Raw genomic sequence first — 24,655 nt, forward strand, 5'->3', positions numbered from 1 at the left:
ACACACACACACGGACGCAGACACTGTGCTGACCTGCCTGAGAAGCCTAATAGAACACGCTGGCAGATGTGTCACGGGAACAATTCACCTTGCCATCTGTTTTTCTGTGCTTCATCGCCAAATCCTTCCCCTTCTATCCCACAATCAAGGACAGGATGAAATACAAGACCCATTATGGGGAAGCAGCTAATAATGCATTATCAATTAGTCACCTTGGCTACTGATCGATGCTTAACAGGTGGTACAAGACCATTTCGTTCATTTAGGACTATATTGTCCTCTTCCCCCATGATTCTCTTATTTCCTTCTGTTCATTAGATCCTGGCTCGCAGGCCTATCAGGTTGTGCTTAAATTGCAGCAGGACTGTGCTTCAATATTCCATTAAAGATCATGCTTAATCACTGTTGTGCCGCTCCAGAGCAATTAGGACTCTGCCCTGAATTCACCCGAATTTTGACAACAACAAAATGACAGCATGCTGTTTTCACATTTAACTAAATGTCATCCATGTTAAGGGACCTCCTGTAAAGGTATTTATCTGCATCCATGTTGTTGAACTATACAGGACAGAGAAAGAGAAGGGGGAAAAATGCAAGAGAGGGAGGGAAGTGGGTGGAAGTTGGTACGAGTAAGGTGATTGGCTGCTATAATACCATGGATAAGTATTGAGGTATTAAAATAAAGGTTACAGATCATTTCAGCAAAGCCAAGCTTATCTCCCCCTTGGATCAGATATTAAATATGTCATCACATTACAATCCAGGATCTAGTCAATCAGAAAATACATATTTTATTACAAATTAATCCTTGCTGCTTTGCCAACGCAGGGGTTAGCCCTGTGGTGCCATAACATATTATTAGTTAGAATCAGAAAGTGATAGATGGTTTTAAAAGATTAACTGACTACGTCACACCCAGTATTTAGACAAAGGATTGACAAAGGACAGGATCTGTTCCTGATAAATCTGGGGGTTATAGGAAGGGGTTATATACCCTTATAGGAATTTGAAATGATGCGTGGAGTAGTAAAAAAGGTATATGAAAGAGTTTATTAATATTGTGTAGTATGTATGATTCCAGTATCAACTGGAAAAACTGAAAAGTTCTTCTTCATAAAGTACAAGGCAAATGTGTAGCGTCTGATTATTTCCTCCATCATCTTCAGTTTTCATTGTAGGAGCCTTGTCGACATCCGCTTCAATCAACGGAGAAAATATAATCTCCCCGCATCTTTATAAGGCAGTTGCTGAGTTTTATTGAAATAGGAATATGAAATGCATGTATTTTCCACCTGAGAGGGTTTGCTGCAGGGGTGACAATGTGATGCGACGATCAAAATTGTTTCCATCAATGCTGGCAGATGAAATGCAAACACAATCAAATCAGTTTGGCCCATACAACAATCCTCTGCTCAAATGCCAATCTCCCTTCTCCTCCTCATGTGTCTGATGAGAAATCATAGAGTGGGAGAATCTCCTAATCTATGCAAACACACTGTCAGCGTTGATTTGTTCGGAGGGGATATTTCTTTATTAGCACTGGCCAGGCGTCTCCGTTTCTGCACTTCTATAAAGGACGGCCTGGGAAAGACACAGAGCTGGCCGGCTGCTTTGGAAGCAGTCACAGCCATAACAATTGAGATAAGTTACTGAGGACAGGTAATGAGAACCGATAGACTTGGGGATGGATCGATATCGGACATTGATACCAGGAGAGGAAGGACAAATTGTGACATCTCTTTCCTTATCCATGTTCAGAGGAGCTTTTGAGACAAGTGGCTGTGTGTGTGTGTGTGTGTGTGTGTGTGTGTGTGTGTGTGTGTGTGTGTGTGTGTACGCACGCATGCATAGAGCTACTGGTGTGCATGGGAGGGGCTCCAAAGCGTTCACAGAATACAAAGGGATGTCAGTTTCTCTCACAATAACTGTGCAGTGGACACAGTCAGCTGGAGCAGCTCTTTTGTCTTTCCTGTACTGAATCAGTTGCAATAAACAGACCTGTCTGATGAGAGCAGAGGTCACGTCTGCTGTAGATGGTAATCCACCTGTCCTGTTTTCCACCTCCTCAGCTTTGAATACTGAGCAGTCTGACGGAAACATGTCTGGACTTCAGACCTGGATCAGTTATTCATTTAAACCCTTCCAGTTACTTTGACGTATGCTTGAGTCTGCTGGGAGTGAACATGGATGGAGTTTGCTCAATATTGCATCTGCTGTGCTGAGCAAGACCAGTTAAATCTCCACATTTCTGATATGACTTGAATTTGGTTCTGCCGCGTGACGGTGTAGAGATTATCAATTGTGGTTTCCGCTCTCTTTGATCAGTTTGTTTTTCTATTCGATATCCTTTAGCAATGAAAACATGCACAGAAGTTATTAGGATTGTGGGAATCCCTCGACATTGGCAGTGCAGATATAACAGCAGCAGACGAAAGGTTGCTTCAAGTGCATTGGTGATCAGGTGTGCATTCGGAAACAGGCAGTCTAGTTTGACTTTCAACTTTTGGGACAGAAAAGTCTCAAAATGAATTTATCAGATGTAGCATTTGTTATAAGTCAGATAATAAAAATCATCCCTAGTATTACCGTATCGCTGTTCGATTATAAGCAGGAAAAATCATATTGCACTATTCATACTTTAAATGCAAAGGGACTAATCTTGTTACTCTTACTTTGTAGCTTGGAGTAGGTAATATGGATACAATTGTCAATAAATATCAAAGTATTTTATATTGTGGTATCAAAATATGCTGTGATATTTCTAGACAACAAACCAGTGAATTACCCAACAAATTTAAGGCACTTGCAAATAAATTAAAAAATAAAATCTAATATTGCCATATAGGAGTCCTGCTTAGTGATGTGTTAAGGGGAGTTTGGTATAAACAATCCAGTAGACAAATTTTCATCGTCTCACGTTATCATCCAACCGCTCAGCATTTGAAGAAAAACGAGAGTTTTTATTCTAGTCAATAGATTTAGAGCTGTAACACTAATTAATTGCTTTCATCTTTGTCATATTCCTAAGGCTGTGATTCATCTTTACCTTTGAAACTGTGGGCACCTTGAAGTGGGTAAATGAGCTTTTCTGTATGCTGCTGCTCCCTCTGCCCGAAACCTTCTGCAGTTACTGTAGATCTAAAATTGCTAAATTTGGACACTTTTTGTGTATTCAAATCATGGCTGCACAAACTGGCTGTTCTCTATCCTTGCTGCTGATTTTGTGGGGTGTTTTAGAATGTGTTCGTCTCAGTTATTGTTTTGTACTGGTCCTAGTTATTTTTATGGTTTTAGCTCTTGGCTTGATTTAAGCTGTCGGGGGTTTTTTGGGGATGAAATCTTTTCCATGGTTGTATTAGAAAAGTTATTCATGCTTTTATAATTGTATTTCTGTTAATTTTGTGGCATATTCTGGGTTATCTGTTTTACGTTGTTCGTCTGTAACTTGTTATTGCAGCTTATCTTAGCCAGAATGTAAAAATTAGAGACTTTTAATCTTAATGAGGCTTTCCCAATTAATTAAAAGGTTGAATATAAATAAATACTCATTAACACTTTTTTCCCACTGACGTTTTATTGGTGGTTAACAAGCAACTTTTCAAAAGCAATTACACAAACTCGGAAACACTTGTGGAGTGAACAGCAAGAATGTTTCGTCTTCATTAATGAAACAATACAGACACGCAGTGGCAATCCAATAGTCCAATGCAACAGAATGTTTACATTACATAAGACTATATGAATATTATATACCAATATTATAACAGCCTCTTTATGCCTAATCAAACTGTATGTGTGCTTCATTGTTGATGGGCCACGCATCCATCAAAGAGTGAAAGAAAGATTATCATGTTGAACAGAGAACAGCAGAACAAATGTGCACACCATCTCCAGCAGTGACTCTTGACTGATGTGTCCATGCGCCATTTTCATTACTTTTTCTTGGAATTAAGAGCATTAACTCAATCCACCACTCGAATTTAATTTACATAACAAAGGAAAGAGGATTCTTGATGAGAATCCCAAATCAGTCTGAACACGCCAGCCAATGAAACTAAGGCTGAAATCTCAGGAGCTTTGACTGTTGTAGGCTGGTCACATGGGTGCAGAGTATTTACATCTCTGTCTTTGTTAATGGAGGAAACAAGCACGGATTTCTCCCAGTGCAAAGGGGGGGGGGGGAACGACAACCACTCTGAGTCAGGTAGGACATTTCTCAAACTTCCTTTTAGAGAAATGGGCTATTTTGAGAAGGTGATTTTTCACTGTTACACTGGGTAAAAATTGTCAATCAATTTTTGTCAACTCTTGTATGTCTCCAAATTCCTCAGTGCTCCCTCCTTGAGGTATGACGTTGATATCGAGCAGCTTCTGATGTGACAGAAGTCCTGGTTGCTTGGCAACAGGTACGAGTTTAGAGTCCGATGTGACTGTGACGACCAGGGTGAGAGGACAGCCTGACAAGCATGTACAACACACACACACACACACACACACACACACACACACACACACACAGCTTTACCGCAGTTGGATGTGTGCGCCTCACATGTTTCTTGAAGAAAGGGGGATTAGAGGGAGCCATCAGTAAACTCCTCAAGGCAGTGCTGACATTAAACAGCAAGTGTTTGAGAGATCGATGTGGGTACCTTGGAGCGGCCATACCTCTGGACAACCACGTGTCCCCCATAAATGCACATTCATCATCAAAGGCAGCGGGAACAGAGTGATGTGGAGGGCTTTGAGGCGGCTTTGGAACTCACACGTTTTCTAAAGACAGAGCCCCTCGCTGCTGCAGGGGTTCATGGCACCCGGCATGACAGATTTGTTTCACAGACAAATAAATGCTGACTATAATGGTTAATAACCACATGGCAAATGGTCCATCATCATTAAATGTTGGCAGAGCACCGTTGCATTGTTAATGTGATGTTCCCATAAAATCAGTTGCAGTTTATGGGACACATCGTGTTCTTGACAAAACTTGCTATTGACAAAACATAATTCTTGTTCACCGTATCAAAGTTAAGCAGCTGACTCCACAATGTCTCCCAGTGCGAGCTACATAAAAATAACACATGTATCATAGAATCTGTGTTTACATGCACTGTAGTAACCTTCCCTTTGTGTTTTTGTGTGCATGTGAATAGAAACTGTAGTTCTCCGGTGTTGTCTTTTTTATGCATGTGTTCGTTATGGCTATAGATCTGAGTCTTTTATTTTATTTGCGTGTGTGTGTGTGTGTGTGTGTGTGTGTGTGTGTGCATGCGTGTGTGTTCCAGCTCTTTAGAAAAACCTGTCATTTCCACATTTCTCAGTCCCAATCAGTTGTCAGGCTGTGAATGGGCGGTTTGAATTTGCAGATCGCTGCTGAATCACACCACATCAGTGTCATACATGTTTATGACACTGATGGCGGAGGCGGGGGATTGCAGCACAACAGAGAGAAAAACAAACAGGTCTCCAAGGTGATCGGGAAGATTTCAGAGACTGAAACCAATGTGCTTATTATGAGACTGGCAGGCTAAATAGGCTGGAGGATGAGCCAAGAGCATGATGGGGCATGGTAATCACTGGCAAATTGCAAACCGTACTTTCAGCATACAAACACTTTATATAATGTAACTATGGAGTTCCACATGTCACACATCCGCAACAAACAACATCCAAAAGCAGGTGAAAACACTGCTCATCTCAGCTGAAAAAGTGCTTGGAAGGACCTCAGTTTGAGCCCAAATTAAAATAAATGTATTTCAGTTTGTTTTGCATGTACCTGATGCTGGGTCAACTGTCCGGTCAATCATGTGGTCATCCTGGTGAACCCACTCGCCGTTGCACTTGAAGTAGATCTGCGTGGCAGGGGTGGAGCGGCAGGTCAGTGTCACCGGCTTGTTCTTCACAATGTACTCGTCCTCTGGCTCCACCAGGAAGTGAGGTAACAGGTCAGAGAAGGCGGCAGGAAGTGTTGCTGTGGCGACATGCTCGGAACCTGTAGAGAATAAAAGAAGCAGGGATTTTTACGGGGATGCCAAATAAAAACACTTTCATGTTTTCAAGTTGTCACGAGGAAGGAGCTGAACCTTTCCCACGAAAATGCAGCAGACACCAAATATCTAATGCAGAGATTCAGTGTCCTTGGTGAATTGCGACTCATACATATGCATACGAAAGAGGCAGAAGACGACAGAGACAGATGGACAGACAGAGTGAAAAAGAGCGACAGAGCGGTATGGAGAAGAGTTGGCAGTGACAGAGCTTGGCCTTGTGTGCTCTTGGCTGGGTCGGAGGAATAGTGGAGTCCATGTCTTTACTCCAGCTCTTAATCATAGCCCTTTAACATCACCGCTGATGGACCGGCCACCATAAATCCTGTCTCAGCCAGTAGGCCACTTCACATTGTGTTATACGGCTCTTCAACCGGGACTCTAACTCTACCAACATTAAGCAAGACAAGGCGAGCCACGGAGGTTAGACATGACTGACAGCTAGACAGCCAGTTAACTTAAAATCACTTTCCAAATATAGTAGATGTCGTTTTATTCTTCCAGAATCTGATGACATATGGGGATGTGGATGAAGGAAAATGTGTCTCCACTGTGTGAAGATACTGGAGTAGTCCTTGAGGGGGGGACTACACTACGATTTACAGCAAACTTTGACGCTCACTGAAAAATGTTCAACACAGACGCTGAATGACACAATGGAGCCTAAAGCAAACACATCTTTCCACCGTGAACACAGTTTCTCTCTTTCTAAACATATTAGCCTTGTGCGAGAGGATAGCGAGAGGACACAGAACAGAGTAGAAAGAGGGAAATAACCTCTTTACACCGCCGACACTCAGGGGAGACCAGTAAATCCCAAAATAAAACCCCTTTAAAAAGGAGTGTAATATTAATTTACTGCCCTGAATCCAATATGGCTGACAGTCCGGGCATTAACAACCATCTCCATCACTCCCTGTGCAGCAGGAGAGGATGGGAGTCCACATCTCTCATAATGAAACGGCAACACTCGTGCTGACCTTTCTCTCCTCTCTTCCTCTCCTCCCTCACGCAGCCTTCGTTCATCCTTGCAGCTTGCCGATGCCCATGTCAGGGATAATATTATGTTGCGTCATAAACACTAATCTTTGGATAGACATTATCAGTTGTCAGTTAGTCCCCCACTACACATTATATTAAATTTCTCTCTTTTTCTTTTTCTCTTTTACCCCAGTGTGCTGAGTTTCTAATTTATCAGGATGAGATACAGTGAAGCATGCCACTGCTGCTGCCGCTGAACCCCATTAATGTTTCGTGTACATGTTTAACTCTTAATGAAAACTAAATGTTCTGTGTCCAATGAACGACATAGATCACTTGCTGACACTTTGCCTTTTTCCCATTTTCCAAGCACATTTTCTTATTGCAATGCATTTGCAGAGGAGAAAATGTTATTAATATGGCAGCTGCCTATTCAGGACAACTCAACCACCTGACGTTATTTACTATGTATGAGTGTGGTGTGTGTTTCTCGTTTCGTTGTGTTGAGAAAAGGCCACAGTTCATCATGAATAGTGAGTATAATTGCTCTAACCGAGAGCCAAAACTTTGCTAATAAACAGCGTGGGATCAGTAGGTCAGGTTGTTTGAAAGTGTGCTGGTCCTAATGAAGGCAGCTTCTTCTAATGGGCTGGCTTCCAGCTTTGTGACCAAGGCCATTAGCCGGCCGGGCTGACCCTCTGTACTCCCCGCTGACTGAAGACGACAGCTCACTAAAACAGTGGGCGAGACTCACCTCGCACCTGGCAGGTTAATCATCTCACAGAGGACAGATGATGTTGAAACACAGAGTGAAACTGAAGCCACCTGAGATGCGGACGAGTCGCAAGAACTGCTTGATGAGCTCCTGATGTTGTTAACTCGCCGCTGGCTTCTCATTTGCAGGGGTCACATTCAACATGAACCCTCAACTTTTGATGATGTTTCCACTTTGTGTGTATGTGCGCTTGTGTGTGTGTCACAAGGGGTGGGGGGTTAGTCTTCCATTTTAGTACATGCACTTTAAGTTAATGAGGTTAAACACGTAATTTCTTTAGAGAAGTAAATTGTCATTTTATGGGAGGACATTCTTGTCACGCACTAGCTTTATATCAAACGCATAATGGAGGGCTGATGCGTAGTAAATTGGCTTAGATTATTGTCACGACACAGTGTACTTCAAAGTCAATGCGCGCACACACACACACACACACACACACACACACACACACACACACACACACACACACACGCGGGGAGTATCAGCTACTTGACAGACTTCTTGCAGGTCAATGCACAAATCAAACAGACGTACAGCAGCACAATGGGCACTGCAGTCCGCTGAATGTGATTGGTTGGAGCCGCCATTCATTATCAAATGCATCAGAGTCCATTGCCAGATCATTTAGTACACACACAAACAACAAACACAGGATGCTAAATGTCTCCCTAGTTGATCATTCGGCCAATGAAGAGGATTTAATTGATACAACATGCTGGATGTGTTGCTAGGGCTCAGTAACCATTACATATTGCATCCCTGCACCGTTTCAGTCTTTTTCATAATTTTTCTTTCGGGTTGTGACCCGATATTTTTCTGCAGCTGTTATTCTCTCGAGAGACAATTCAACTGACCTAAAACACACGCACAACAGCACACACATACACACAAACAACAACGGTGCACCAGGTGTCAGTGTGCTGAGCCATGATGTCCAGGGTATAATTCCTGCTGCGCACAGACCTCATGTCTCATGTGTCCAGCTGACCACATCAACTCCAAAGTCAGGGACCGAGCACGTCCACAAGAGGAGGACATGACGAGATGGTTATGGTACAGTTAAAATAATATATATTTAAATAAAAATAAGACGTTTTATTCCTGTAACCGCTGTAACTATATATGCACACACCACTGCATTTTAAGAAACATACAAGTTTCGAATTTTCACAAGTGTTGCAGCTTTCTAAACCTCTTGTTACCATCCATCTTCAATATTTCATAATGATTTTTACTTTAATGTCTCTTACTGTATCACTCTCCAGCAGTAGGTATGTTTTTTGTATAGACACAAATCTTAAGTTCTCTAGAAATCTAAGTTGCTCGTACTCATCCTCACTCCTCGTCTGCTTGTGTCAGCAGGCCACGTACTTGTCGACTTGTGTTATCGCCATTTGTGAAATAAGCATTTATTTTTTTAAATTTCACTCCCTATTATCTACTTGGAGAACAGAATTGCCGAATGCACCACGGTATGAGGATGTTAGCAGGGAGAAAAACCATAGCTGGAGAGAAAATAACCCTCTTTTGTGTTTCTCGCTCATGGCACCAACACATCATGTGCCCTTTGGAGCCAATTACATTTTTTTTTTCTTTTTTACAACGTCATGTCCCCAAAGGAAAGCATCATTGAGCAATCACTGGGCATAATTTACATCACAGTGATGAACAGCAGCTATAACAAATGTTTTATGACACCATCAGCGCCCTACAATGTCCTCTGAAATTAATTCAATTAAAATTACTATCCAGAATATTAAACCATTTCATGTTTAGCTGCCATAAACAACAAAGCCAAGATCAAATTTGTCACAGCCACTTTGTTGGTTGATGTTTTTCGTCAGAGTGCTTTGGTTTGCTCTAGTGGCTTTCTGGATGTTTTTATACCACAGAGTATCTTTATTTAGTAATCACTCTAAATATAATGTATGTGCATTAGGGTTCTTGGAACATCAGCATTGTTTATGTACAGTTAGAAATGCTTTGGATAAAATTCTGACAACATTAACGTTGTGAGTGATCAAACAAAGGGAAAGACACAGAAAGGGGTGTATAAGAAAAAAAGCTCCATCCACCACCATATATAATCTGGAGCACGGCTGACTGATGTATGTTTGTCCCCAGATGACAAATATTTACTCCTTCACATGTCTGGGAGTGAGAATACATTTTTCAATAAGACAACCATACTTCAACAAGCACTCCTTCAACCTCACACACTCTTTCTATGTCAAACACACATACATGCACTATTCTGTATACTTTACACATGCATAGAGCTGAAACACACAAACGAAGCTAAAAAAAACAAACGAAAAAAAAAACACGCGCACGTACGCAAAATGTAGCCGCAAGCATGCATAAAAGGAAAAAGCTGCTCGCAAACAGCTTGGCTCTCAATGAGAGATGCAGAGAAATGCAGGTTTACACAAAAAATGCTAAAACACCAACACATTCAGATACCACAGAATATCCCTGGTTATTAAGGTGGGTCTGGAAAACAATCAATCACTGGCAGTGAAAATATACTCTTAAACAAACAGCTCAGATACATTAAACATGTAGGAGAGATGGCACCCATAGCAACCTAAACTTAATCACATCACGTTTCCATCAGTGGTGAAGGAAGCAGAGAGGATTAAAAAAAAATTAAAAATTCAGGGAATGAAGGACAGAAGGAGAGGAGGGGACTGGGAGGACGAGGTGAATAAGTAAATCAGTCTCATACATGCCACATGCGACGTTAATACAATTTTTCTCCGATTTACATGAGTAGAAATCGGCTGCTGAGCATGTACATTGATGCAGAGCTGTACATCTGTGTGCACATATGAATTCAGGATACTATTAACACGCTGCCTACACTGTTCCCTGATGAGAATATTTCCATGATAGATGTGTTTCTAAAGCTGAGGTCACATCGTCAAACTTGACAATTGCCATCAAAAGCTAGTGGCATAAATCATCTCTACTCTAACAGACAGCAACTTGAATGATTAAATGCTGTTGGATTGTTTTTCTTGAGTGATGTTAAAGAGTTTGTCAACAAAAGAAAAAGTTGGTGCTGTTAGTTGTGTAAATGTGGTGCACACCAACACTATTAATGAGCCTTACACCTTTGAACAGGAGCTCACACATCTGCTTATTCTGGTTTGTTGATTTTTATTTATTAATTTATCCTGTCATCTACTTGAAGCAACACCTCAGCAGGAGGGTCCAAGTAGGGAAGCAACTTTGTGCCGTCTACCTTTGCCACCAGCACCGACACTCCCCGACAGCTTCGCTCCGCTCGCCTTTCAACGCCGTCTTGAAAGGCATATTTGCCTTGAAACCGATGAGACCATTTTAAGTTCCTGTCAACGCAAAAGGGCTGACATTTTGAGAACTGTGTGTAAGTGTGTGAGAACATTGGTCTGTGCAGATGTGCGTGTGTGTGCAAATGTGTGTGAATAAATGGCTGAAAGTGATGTTTAACAAGATCAACAGCTGGGTGCCCAACTTTGTGTACATAACAGAGAGAGTGCGAACACGAGACACATTTATGTTTCTGTTACACAGTCAGATCTGTGATTCAGAAACCATGTTCCTATTCTTAGAAGCATCGTTAACACTGTGTGGAAGACTAAGAGTCTCCAGATTGGAAGAAATATTCATATCCATCACCCAAGTGCCACAGCTGATGCTTTGTTCCCCTTCTAGATGTTTCCACGGACAATCCAGTTTCATGGCTGAATCAGCCTCTCAGACAATCAGCTTTCTAAAACAGTGGTTTAATCACTAGCTGTGACTTACCAAGTATCTCTGTATCCTGCACTGCATAATTCTTTCAGACTAACTTGGGTATTTTACTCAAGTTACATAAATGCTGTCCTCTTTCATTACAAATTTTAGGGCATTCCAAATTAAGTATGACAGCGTTTATCTGCTTTATGAAGAAATGCACTTTTCATCATGGCCCCATATTGAATAGAATCTCCTCAAGAGATGAAGAGCTTAGTTTAAACTGAAAATACATACTTCAAACCCAGAGCAAAGGAAAGATCAAGTTGCATTATTAGTTAGAAATGTGTTCCTTGCGTTTAAAAATAATTTCTGGTCATCAAAACAGCATATTAGTCAGAGTAGAAATCATTCAAATAGTTGCATAACATCTTGCTTTGTAAAACATAGCTATTTAATGTACCTTGCGTGTATAAGGGTCACTTCAACCAAGCAAAATATTCAACTGAAAAACAACAACAAAATCCCTATTCAGATGTCCTTAAAATGAATTCTTCTCAACAGGCTAAATAATATTTTTGAGAAATTCAAAGCCTGTGCAGACAAGAGCAACACTTGATAGATTTAGTTAATTTTAGCTGTTGCAAAACTCAGGATTTAAATGCCTCTGATTCTTCAAAGCTTCACCTGTTTGGCGGTTCAGTGCATGATGTTTTTCAAAAGAGTCACAGAGATTTAAACACATTTTGACTTAATAACGACATGCAATCCTCAAAGGAACTGAAGACATCCTGAACTGTCAAGAGGAGCAGTCGCAGTCTTTGCTATCCAGGTCACGCTCATGCTTATGGATTTGTCGTCCCCTTACGTTTACCCGGAAACGAGGTTATCCAGAAGCAAGTCGATTACAGAACTTAGCGCAGGCACGGGAAGAAACAGAAACGCAGACAGAGAGGGAAAGGAGGCATTCTTAAATCTTTGAAATGGATGTTAGGAAATAATGGGAGGAAGGAAAAGACAAGAGACTATTTAGATTACCAAGTTAATCCTTTAATTACAGGATATGCCTACAGCTAAAATATAAGGTTTCACACACTGCATTTTACAACTGTGGAACAATTCGAACTGCAGAAAGTGAGGCAGACCGCCATAATGATGAAGAGCCTTAAACCTTAAAATAATGGAATGTCAGGATTGCTGGTAATCTATATTGTTTATGATGCTAGAAAAACTGAACAGAACACTACAAATTGCAATTCAGAGCTGAAATGAAACTCGCTCCAGACCCCATTTCTCATTTTACAAACACTGTTACTTTGAGAGCTTTACAATTAGATAAAACATGTTCTCTTTCAGCTGGCCACGCAGACCACAATATGCCAAACGTTCGCACAGAAAATACACTACCAGTTCAGGGACCGTCCCGAAACAGGTTCAATTTGGCAAAATGACAAAACAGCAAATAGAGACTATTTAACTGCTGACATCGCTAGAAGCTCCACTAAAGTTCTTCAGTCTGCTCCAAAGTCTTTTGATACAAACTGTTGTAAACGTGAGCAGCCCTGTGACACTTGTCAACCACGTCAACCTGCTAACTCCTTCCTCTTCGTCTGTTCATTTACCCTCCTCCCAGCAAAGATCCGGGTAGAAAGAAATGGGGGATGACTCGCGCTATCTAATTAGTGTGACAGAGCATGGAGGCTCCTCAGATTCAGACAGAGAATTAGAACACAACACGAAGATATCATCCATAACAAGGCAGAGATAAAGCATCACCTGTTCAACTCTAATTACTGTAACACAATGCCAGCACCAACTTTCCAATTTAACAAGCCACCAGCATATACCGTAGCGGTGACACACTACGACTGGGCTCACTAACAGGACAGTGTGAAGATAAGGGAACCGCAGGTACAGAGGGGAAATCTCACTGGTTGAAAATATGACCATACAGCTGCATTAAACAACTTTTTTTTTAAACCAACAACCCATTTACATCTGGCATTAACATGGGATATTCAGAAAAGGATCACAACTGGATAAGGAAAAAACATGTTAAATGTGCGCAGTACACATTGTGAATGTGATGGCCTGCCTTGTATTGTGATTAAATGCAATCCCTACAGCATGATCTTAAGGGTAAAAAATCTGCCCAGCAAGTTGAGAGGCCACTTAACTCGCTAGCTTAAGTAAGCATGACCAAAGCTACAAGTATTAACAATAGTTAGCATGTATTCCCTTTCAAAAACCCCTCTTGCTTTCCTTGACCTCTAATGTGTCATGTTGTAAATAAGACTGTTAGCCACAACTAATTAATTTCTATGTTGAGATGTGATCACAAAATGGGCAAAAATGTGAAAAAGAAAAATTCTTAACAACACCGGGTTTAAATGAAAAGGGCAGTGTATTGGATTATAATATATCCAGATAGAGATCACATGCTAATACCAGATGTAACTGGGGCCTCAGAGTCTACAGTTTGCCATATTAACCATCTTAGTCAGCATGCTAATATTTGCTAATTAGCACTAAACACAAGGTACAGTTGAGATTGATGGGACTGTTATTAGTTTTAAAGGTTATAAACCAAATTATGATGACTGATGGCACAAGAGGACACCATGAATGTCTCTCCAAAACTTAATGGCAATCCATCCAATAGTAGCTATTTCCATCTGTGCCAAAGTGGTAGACCAACCAACCGTTGCCATCCCTAGTAATGTTCAGCTAGTGTGGCTAAAAATAGATTTTGCTCACTTAGTGAGCCATGAAAACACAAATACATATGTGAAATGTATTTGGAACATCTTTCATTTTTGACATCTTCCATATTCCAGAAACTAACATCAGATGCCAACTCCAGCCTGTTTAATCCATGAATGTGTCGAAAATAATGAATGCTGCAACTGTGATAAATGCGGACACGTGGCAGCAGAATTATCAAAAGACAAACGCGTTTACCACATGTCACATGTTCACAAGCGGCAAAGACTTGGATCCAGAGGCTCCGGACCTGAAAGAGCAATATAACTGGGAATTATGTAGATAAGTGTGAACCTGTCTAGAAATAAGAGACAGAGCTGGTTATCTGATATGACTTTTCCTCCAAAGCAAACTAAAGCACATCTGAACTCCCCGTGTGTTTAGGGTATCAGTCGAAGACAGAAGCAGCGAGCAGAGGGGGAAACTCATTTCAACCTGAACAGCTTTCTGATTATTCTCTCCATTTTTTTCCCCCAGCTCCTTCAAGTCCTCCTGACATCACAACCAAAAGCAAAGACACACAGGCATCTGTGATTTCGCAATGCATGAATACAAATCGGTTTTGGAAGAAGCACATCTTTCATTACTCAAAAAAACCTTCCTCCTCCATTTCAGGTTAATCCACCTCAAAAAATGAATTTGAGTTTCCTTAGCCAATTTAAGGAAGTTAAATTACATATGAAGCAATAACTTTGGTGAATAAAACTACACCCCGGGTGTGTGGCAGCAGCCACATGTAACATTCACACCAGCTACTGCAAAAAACAAACAAAAAAAACAAAAACATTGATCCGGATAATGTCAAAATCCTAGATAGATATGGCAGCTGGTTAAACAGCTTAGCCTCCTCACTTGAAAATGACTCATGTTACTTGGCCTTTTATCTGTGCATTGGTTATCACCCCTGATTACCATGATTATGTACATGACTCTTCACCTAGTGATGTACATTAAGAGTGGTGAAAATTAAATAGTACCCTTGGAACATACAACCCTGCACGCCAATAAATGAATAATAATAACAATGATGCAAGCCAATGTGCATTCACTGTAGACTTCAGTGAGATGAAATCAAAGTAAACGGCAAAAAAGTCTTAAAAAAATAGTAAGAGGATAAGAGGCGGATCAGCTGGTCAAGAGACCCAAATAAAATAACCTCTTCCTAAAATGGAGCGGATGTTGCTTCTTGTTTTTTTCTCCCACAAAAGGTCTAATTTCTTTTGCTTTAACAACAGTAAAGTTGATATAAAGGAGGGAAGAGGAAGTGACGGTACCACACTTGAGCACAGTGCTTGTTCTGCCTTAACCCTGCAGATCAGATGTAATGTTATAGGCTTTAAGCTACTTTAGGCTGTGACTGCTGATGCCTACACAATGTATTTCCCCACACCTGTCACAGACTCCTAACACTTTCTCTTGAGAAAATAAAATAAAATCCTTTTAAGAGATACTAAAAAGTGTTTTAGGATGAATAGCATGTCGATGGGTTTATGATGTTTTAAAGCAGAAAATCTGGAGGGAAATTAAAGACAATGAGGAATTGTGATTAGCAGGAGAAGCAATTGAATTGAGTCCCAGATATACCGTTTATTTCCCAGTGGTGGAAGCGGTATTTAAAGGATAAGGCTAACGATATTCTGTAATGTGGTTATTGTAAACAATTCCCCAAAAGAAAGACAAAATCCAACAATGTATTAGTCTGCCTCTCAATATCCTCTGACTTCCTTTTCCTTACAAGGCCATTTGCTCCTACTAAATCTTTAAATACATAATACAAAATACATAAATGTTCTAAAAAGGCTAAATAATTTGCAGGCATGGTAGTTTCATGCTAACAACACTCAAATACGAATAAATATTGTATAGGTTGGAGAATATTTTCAGCCACGGATTCACACGTGCGAGTATTTCCTTTCCTTTAGGACAGTGTATGTGGGATTGACTCTAAACAATGTGTGTTCATGGTAATGAAGGAGCATATCATCCAGTGCATCACTGTGGCTCGTTCATGTGTTTTTGACAACAATGGAGCTTAGTAGTACAGAGGAACAAGCTAGAGTATCATGGCTTTGAATAAAGAAGGCAATACGTGTTAGTTGGATAAATTTATTGTTGGTTTGAGTCTTTTTTTGGGCATTGTTGACAGTAAGAAAATTATTATTAGAAAAATTATTGATATTACCGCGTAGCTGATCCTCATGGTGTTCATATACTGATGGGTAGTTTAAAACTCTAGCAAGGCATCATATTTGGTGTTTTTATATACGTTGTATGTAAAAGTAACCAGAAATTACACTACAAAACTACAATAACTATCCTGAAAAATAATGAAATAATAATAAATAATGAAAGTGTAAAGTCTCAAACAATGGATATACTCAAATAAACAAAAACTCGCAAAATGCTGGTCCATTAAAATTACTAGTACTCTAGTAATACAACAGAGGCTGTGTGTGTCTGAGGCAGATAAACAGCACAAAGATCTTCCTCCTGGGGCGCAACAGCAACTGATGATCTTCTGACAGATTATGTGATGAGGCAGGACAGCTAATAACACCTCACTGTAAATAAGGGCTCAATATATGCACCGCCTGATAACAAGGTGCTCTCGTTGTGCAGGAGGTATTTCTTCGCGCTTCTTATTTTCTACGCTATCTAATTTTATTAGATTTATTAAAAAGGGATTCTTATTGTGATATGTAAGAAATCAAAGTGCCTGTTTTTTTTTTTAAAGATAGTGAAATTGAAAATTGTTTACTTTAAAACTGGCAGGCTGTATTAACATTTCAAACATTTAGTAGAAATGGACCAACTACAAACACACCAGTGCATGGCTTGTCATAAACTGTTTTGCTTACCAGTGGTATAGTATTTGCTCCTTTTTAAAATTTTATTTATAAAAGCCTACATGAGTTTCATGTTTCACCTGTAAGACTTTAATGCCTATCTTTGTCATCTGTGATGTAAAAAACATGAGATTTCCACACGGTCCTGCTCATAGTTCAGTTATATAATCCCAGCACACCATGGAGCGTCTCTCCTGCCGGGCTGCTGACAGCGATGACAGTCTGATGTCTGACAGTCATCACCGGACCAGAGAGTTTCGGAGCAGCCAACAGACTGGAGATGCACTGTCTGTGGTCGCGCTGCCCTCCATTTCTATCACTTTTCTCCACTTCCTTCACAGTTAGTTTGTTGGTTTGTGGTCATTTTGAGACTCTGTAAATTTACAGCCTGCCGTGCTGTTGCTGTGTACAATGAAGCACCAAAAGAAAAAAAGAAGAAAAAAAAAAGAAAGGAAAAAAGGGGATAAAGTGCATTGATTTGACTGCGAGTCAACTGGGGGTCTTCTTGGCTAATGAGTCGAATCATCGACTTTTAGGGGGCAGCCCTATAAATGGCTGCCGCCAAAGTGGCTAGTAAGAGTGACTCTGTCACATGCATTGGCCCTGCACCAGTGTAAAGGAGGTGACAATGATGCCGCCCACAGTTACATCTGATCCATAGGCTTCGTCTTTCTGCTACAGTCAAGAAAATCGACCCATCTTTTTCTGGATGATTAGCAGTTCTGTATTCTCATATGAGTTGTAAATGTGTTTTCAAGTCACAATAATAGTAACACAGTACAACAAAGTCTTCAGCACAGTTGTAACACAGTGAAGCTGCAGTGAGCTCATCTGACGCATAGGGAAATTAAATTTTACAACACAATGGTCAGCCACTCACATCTGCAAAGGGGTTACAGCCTTATGCACAATACATAAAATCTTCAAGCTGTCCTTGAGATCCTCCCATTGAGAGTTGTGCCTCCATTTATTGTGAATACACTATTGTGAACACTGAGGAGGACACTTTCAGCATGTTTGCTTTGTTATTATAGCGTACATGTTGAGCACAGTAGACCTTTCTCCTGAGTTCCCTCAACAATGGCGACAATTGCAGCTCTGGGTTTTTCCTCCTCTTTGCCTTTCCAAATCCATAAAGAGGCTTGATGGCCATGCTCTACATTACAGAGACAGAAATGGCTTCCACATCCAACCCAATAATGTGCATGAACAATAGCAAAGCATTAGGTGACTGGCAATAAATATCTGAAAAGTGGTACTTTGCACCAGGAAAATATACCAACAGAATTCAAGCTATGAGTGTGGTGGAGACATCTTATCAGGGCTGTCGACCAATGCATATAGCGCTGTGAAGAATAGTGGAAAGTGCATTAACGGCAAGAAAGATCATTATCTAAATTAAAAGGAAAATTTTTTATAAAGTGAGTCAGCATGTCACCTTGTTCTTTTCTTGGATGTGGTATAGTCAAAGTGACTAACTGCAGTTAGGGCTTTTCTTGTTTGACTGTAAAACTACCAGGAAAATGGGAGTCTCAAACTATAGGCTCACCCTGAGAGCATTTGAATGTCATTTGGATAATGGAGTGGTATTCAAGGATTTGTTGGGAACTGCTTTGAAATGCAAGGCAGGACTACCCTGATGGGCCATGTACGAAGGAACCTACCAGAGAATTTGGTTTTAATAACCATTCAGAATTTGAAAAGGCGGAAATGCTGGTCATACTAAATGTAGCATGAGGCCTTATTTCACTTTAAGATAATCTCTGTCTAAATAATGGGCCAATTCCTCCTATAGAGCAGGAAATTGTTTGGCTTCCAGGTGACCGCCTACCTCCCACACATTAGAGAAATTGTGGGCAGACCAGTCTTTCCCAGTGGAGCCGGAATGAAGGCTTGATTTAAGACAGTGAGGAAATATTCTGGGTCAACATTAATGCCAAGGATCTTTTTTATAGACAACATTTTTTAAGCAAATTAAGGAATGAAATATATGCTTTTTCTTGTGGTATGTAAGAATTAGATGACTAGATCAATGTTAATTTCATCTCTCTGTATCTAGTTAAAGAAAAGATAAACTGTATATTTAACTTAGCTTAGCTCAAAGAGTTAAAGTAGGGAAAAATTGCTAGCTCTCTATGCTACACTAATAAACAACGTCAAAATGGGTTTGTTTCATTGCTGTTCCATATAGGAATTAGCTTGCAACATGGCAAAACATTTAAAGAACAGACCAACAATGGACAACAGAACAATTAATTAATCAATAAAAAGGAACAATAAGCTAAAACAAGTAGTTAAGCACTATCTAAATAGGGAACAAAAACAGCAACAACCTAAAACAACAACAACAATGCCAGGGACGGGCTGTACCTCAGGGCTACAGCACTGCTGCCAAACTCCAGTGAGTGCAAATTAACTGAAAGAGTGCAAATGAAGTGATTTATTGTGCACGCTAAAAAGAAATGTCTGAACAGATTACACCTGGCACAGAGGAGTCTACTAACTCTGCCCTACGTAGAGCAGCTCAAACTCTTTGTTTTGGGGATGATGTGAAATTATTTTGATCTACAATAAACTCATCCGAGTTAAATAAATCTGTTCCAAGCTAAATAAATATGAGCCACCACATTGCTATAATACAAAGGGGGAGCAGGAAACAACCAAGTGGAAAATAAAGATATTTCAGACAGAATTATGTTTCACAGACAACACTGTCATGTTATTTTCACAATTTCTAGGATCCTCTGGACAAATGACTGATTAGTTAAAGCGCTTGTCACCGTGTCTCAGCAGATAAAAGCTGATTGTATTCACTGTTCTTACACTGTAGTATCAGAGGCGTTTTTTCCCCCCAAATCTAATGATGAAACCTCAGATAAAAAAAAAAATAGTTCAATTATCTAGTCAATACTTTACAGTTTTAGTTCTGTAATTAAATCCACATTTGAAATAAATGTACTGTGGTTATTATCTTGTCTGAGCTGCATAAATTTAGTTTCCAGGGTAAATGGCAAGAGCGTTATATCTACTACGCCATTAAAACAGTGCAAGTATGCATACTATTGTCATTATTATAATTCCTGAACTAGTCATTTTGAAGATATTAGTAACCTGTAGTTGGAAAATAAGCACATTAGAGGATTTAATTATCTGTTTAAAGACACTTTTAGAAAATTTAAATAATGTAATGATTAATTTTTTCCTTCCTACTTAACCGGTTCCATTTTTTCTTGAACTAATTACAAATCAGTGGCACTTGTTATGGAGCTTTCAAAAGTTGCTCCATATAATGCTTACAACAAAAAACACTTATTCAATTTTGATCAAATTATAGCCCGTTGTAACAATATAGAAGGTCATCTGCTTTTAACCTAAATGGTCCATGGGACTAAATATATTAGTAACAGACAGGCTTGAGTAATGGAACTGTTAATCCATTTATATTGGACTTTTTTCAGCCCAGCAAACACCTGGCTGGTCCCTGCACTTATTTGAAGGAAGTGCTGCTGGTCAAGGTTATGAATGTTTGTCATTGTGTAAAACAGCCCTTTTGTTTTTTCTTTTGTGAAGGATCAGAGTTCTGATGTCCCCCCAACACCACTCCTATACCCCTCGAGTGGAAAGACAGATTGCCTATTTTACTATCACCTGTGCCGGGGCCCAGGCCCATGACACCTGCTAGACGAGCACAGTTTAGTGCTCTCCCTGTCAGCTAACGTATGGGTCTATTGATGTGCTGTGACTGGGCCGGGCTGATCCTACCCAACACGCATTAGGGCCAGCTGTTGTGCCTCATCTGTCTCTGTGTGTGCCCTGATAGCCACAAACGGGCAGTAAACAGGTTGCTCCAAACAAAACGCCCCATCTACCTTCACCCCACGTCCCGCTATTCACAATACCATAATTTCCCGGGGCCCCGACTAAATGACTGTAGAAGTGCTGGCTTTAATTGAGTCCAAGAATGTGGCTGATGGGGAAAAAGTTGATTCACTGCAAGTACGGTAATTGCAGTCTTGATTACACCCGTCTGAGAAGTTAATTCCAGGATTTACGATACAGTGAGGCTTAATACAATGGTCTGGACGATCGCAGTCTTAAGAGTTAACAATGCAATGTAAACACTACAAATTGCATGCTGCTGTGTTTGACACTGATGATTAAGGTTAAAGAATTCAATGATGATTACAGTAAGAAAACAAACAAAGGGCCTTGATAAATACATGGAAAAACCAATCCAGAGTCATCAAGTAATCAGCTGAAAACACAAACAAAAAAAGTCCCCCTTACCCACCATCCAATTCTGATCTTGTGGATTTCACAAGATAAGCTGAGCCAACAACATCAGAGACATGGGGAGACACTACCTACCCTGTTGAGAAAGATGAGGGAGACGCCCTTTTCAAAGTTTGAGCCCATGAACCCCTGAAAGGTCTGTTCATGCCCCTGCCGGCATGAATAATCACCCCCAGCTTCCCTGTAATGTGCTGCGGATGATATATTGGGCCACATTTATTACTGCTCTGCTTCCACCTGGCTAGGAGCAGCAAGTCCTCTATTAAAAAATAAATAAATAAATATACAGGCCTGCAACAAGATTTCTGCACAGCCAAAGACTACAGGCTTAGATCCACTGATAAGACTGCATAACCTATTTGGTAGAAATTGGAGTCATGGCTGGCTCCCATTTTGCCTATAACACAGAATGATATAGAGTTCCCTTTGGTTCTTATAGTAAGTTTATTCAACAGTTCAGGGCCACTTACTACTAATCCTTGTCCACATTCACATGTCTTTGCTACTCATATTGTAAGATTTCTGTCATCTCAGCAGGGAGCAAGCAGCAGTCCAATCAAGACACATCCAGGCTTTAGCTATTAGACACACATGCACGACATGTTGTTGGTTACGATTGAAGATTAGTCCTGCAGGATAACACATTCTTATTTGAATGGTAATATGGGATTAAAATTGTCAGCACTTCGCAGTGGTTTTACAGGATTAAAGCACCATTACATGGCATCCTTTAGCTGTCAAATTAATTGTACAGATTTGCCCCTTAAACAAACATGTCAGACTACTGACTTAAAAACAATACCAATGGTTTCTGACACACAGGTCATGCTGACATGTAACAGAGAGGTGTTTTGAGGAGACTCTGGCATTTCTTAATTATGCGTAAATATAATGTAGGCTCATTACAATGAAATGATAATGAACAAATTAATATACCAAAACAGCGGCCTAAGGTATTTTGATAATAACGGTTATAATTTCATTACAATAACATTTTATGTGGAATAATATGATATCTGAACATTTGGTAAATAGTAAATGACATTACTTTTCTACTGGGATGAATCATTTCAAGTAAAACAGTTCACCGTTGCAGAAAAGCATTCCAACATCTTTGGCAGATTTACAGCAGCTTTTACACAGCCCACCTTCTCCTACAGTCTCTGAAGGTTGCCGTGTTTTTCCCTCCTTTCATTTCTCTGCTTCTGATGCTTTAAGCTGCAAGAATTGAAAATGCAAGCCTGAAGTTGATAAAGGTCAACATTGTTAAGTGCCTGCATGTATGTATGAACAGCCTTTAGTATTATACCACCTTACACGGTTGCAGAGAGCCTCAGCCACAGGTATTCAGAACTAATGTAAGCAGAAAGGAAAATGTTGCCAGTGATTGCACCCGCAGAGGCTGTGAGTAAACGCGTGTGCATGTATGGTGTTTGTACATCCGTGTGCAGGCAGCATGTGTATGCATGTGTCGAGAGGTCACAACATGAATCAATTTAAATCCATCTTCTACACAGAAATTACTTATTTGTCCAATTTATTACAGAGTGTTCCATTCTATTGTGAAAGGCACGAGAATCCACACGCCTCTTGATTGAAATCATTGCCACTGGGAGAACCTAGCCAACACCATCAGAGGAGCCGCTATTCTGAAAGTGAGTGAATCATTGATTTTCAGTAGGAAATCATCAAGACGAATCTATGGTAAATGGAGACGTGGAGATGGCAAATGGTCTAGTTCAGCAGGATATTCAGTTATCACCGCATTCTTTTATAGACAGGCCATGGTGTCCAGCTATTTTCAAGCTTGTGGTTAAGTGAAGACCAGTCACTCTCAGAGGGAGTCTGTTCCTGCACTCTGGTAAAGTGCAAATGGAAAGCACCCTCGAATGAGAAAAATTGTGCAAGAAAGAGTTTAAAAGAAATTGTAATCTTGCCAAAAATAACGACACAAGAAAGCAATAATATCCTGAACCAACACATAGATCCTGTTGTGGGTTCTATGCCAAAGGGTTGCTCTATGAAAATGAGCCGCTTTGATGTTTGATTAAAAAAATATCCTACCTCTTTGAATCCCTGTAAGAATTGTTTGAAAATTAATGGTGCTTGAATTAGAAGATTTAATAAAAGGGGTAACAGCGCAAATCCATTTCAGACATTGTAGACTCTTTGCCTTTTTTCACAGCGACAGATTTGACATCTTCATTGCGAAATAAACACCTCACACTGCGCTAACAATTATTAAAATACAGTGACAGTTTGGTGAAGAGAAAACATGTTTTTAAGGGACAATGTATACCTATTGAAGTTACATGTGCATTCCAAATGGCTAAATCATTTTGTCAAGAACTCCAATTACTCAAAACATTTTTGTCAGATGTCAAATTACAGACATTAGTGAGGAAAACACATTAAGCAATGACCGAAACTGCAGACTTGAGAATAAGGGGTCTGACTGTGGTGCTGCTGACAGAGAGAGATAAAGATTAAGGCGGAAGAAACCTCCATGTTGTGGGTGTGGATGCCGTTGGTACGGAAATGTTTTCTGAGGTTAAAGCATTCAAGATAATAACGGGGTGTTAGGCCGCTCAATCCTGTGAAATGTCCGGATGTCTGCTTCTGCTTCGTCACAAGGTTTGTTTTCATTTATCTATGTAAAGCATTGGGAAGAAAGAAAGGTCAGCTTCGAGGTATAATATAGAAAAATCTGCAGGCAGCATGGTTGTCCAGTCGACATCTGTAGAATAAACTGTTGGTGCAAACTGTGCAACTGTCAATAATGGCTATTGCTAACAAATAATATTGGGCTTGCCAGTTAATTTCAGGCTGCTTTACTACTTGATTTAAAAACATACTAATGCACGACGTTTTAGATGAGTCATGACTCATCTTAAAGATTCATCCGGCTGTGTCAGCCTTTAACATTTTGAAGTAATACAACTGATTGACTTGGCTGGCCTGAGGCTACTTGTTAGGAAGCTGCAGAGACCCGTGCCAGAACCTGACAGGAAAGAAGCAAAGAAAACACTTGGTTCAAATGTCCAAATGCAGGAGTACATCAGCAAGTGAAGCACTCCGCTGTCTCAAGGTATATTTTCATGCGAAAGAAGCCGTCAACAGGACAAAAACCCGGGTGCTGCAATGCACTATGGTTTATCCCCTGCCTGGTATGTACAAAAAAAGGCTGGCACAGTGTTATGGAGTGTGTGTGTGTGTGTGTGTGTGTGTGT

The 24,655-nt window shown here is 40.2% G+C and overlaps 1 protein-coding gene across 2 annotated transcripts in view; it reads right to left on the reverse strand.

The window, feature by feature from the left end:
* unc5a (unc-5 netrin receptor A) overlaps nucleotides 1-24,655 on the reverse strand; it is a 137,685-nt gene that overhangs the window by 62,421 nt on the left and 50,609 nt on the right. For both annotated transcript variants that reach the window (XM_046030433.1, XM_046030432.1), the window contains exon 2: nucleotides 5,774-5,989. In XM_046030433.1, the coding sequence (XP_045886389.1) occupies nucleotides 5,774-5,989 (216 nt within the window). The remainder of the gene's footprint in view (nucleotides 1-5,773; nucleotides 5,990-24,655) is intronic.

Source organism: Micropterus dolomieu, linkage group LG19, assembly GCF_021292245.1.
Source record: "Micropterus dolomieu isolate WLL.071019.BEF.003 ecotype Adirondacks linkage group LG19, ASM2129224v1, whole genome shotgun sequence".
Classification (NCBI taxonomy): domain Eukaryota; kingdom Metazoa; phylum Chordata; class Actinopteri; order Centrarchiformes; family Centrarchidae; genus Micropterus; species Micropterus dolomieu.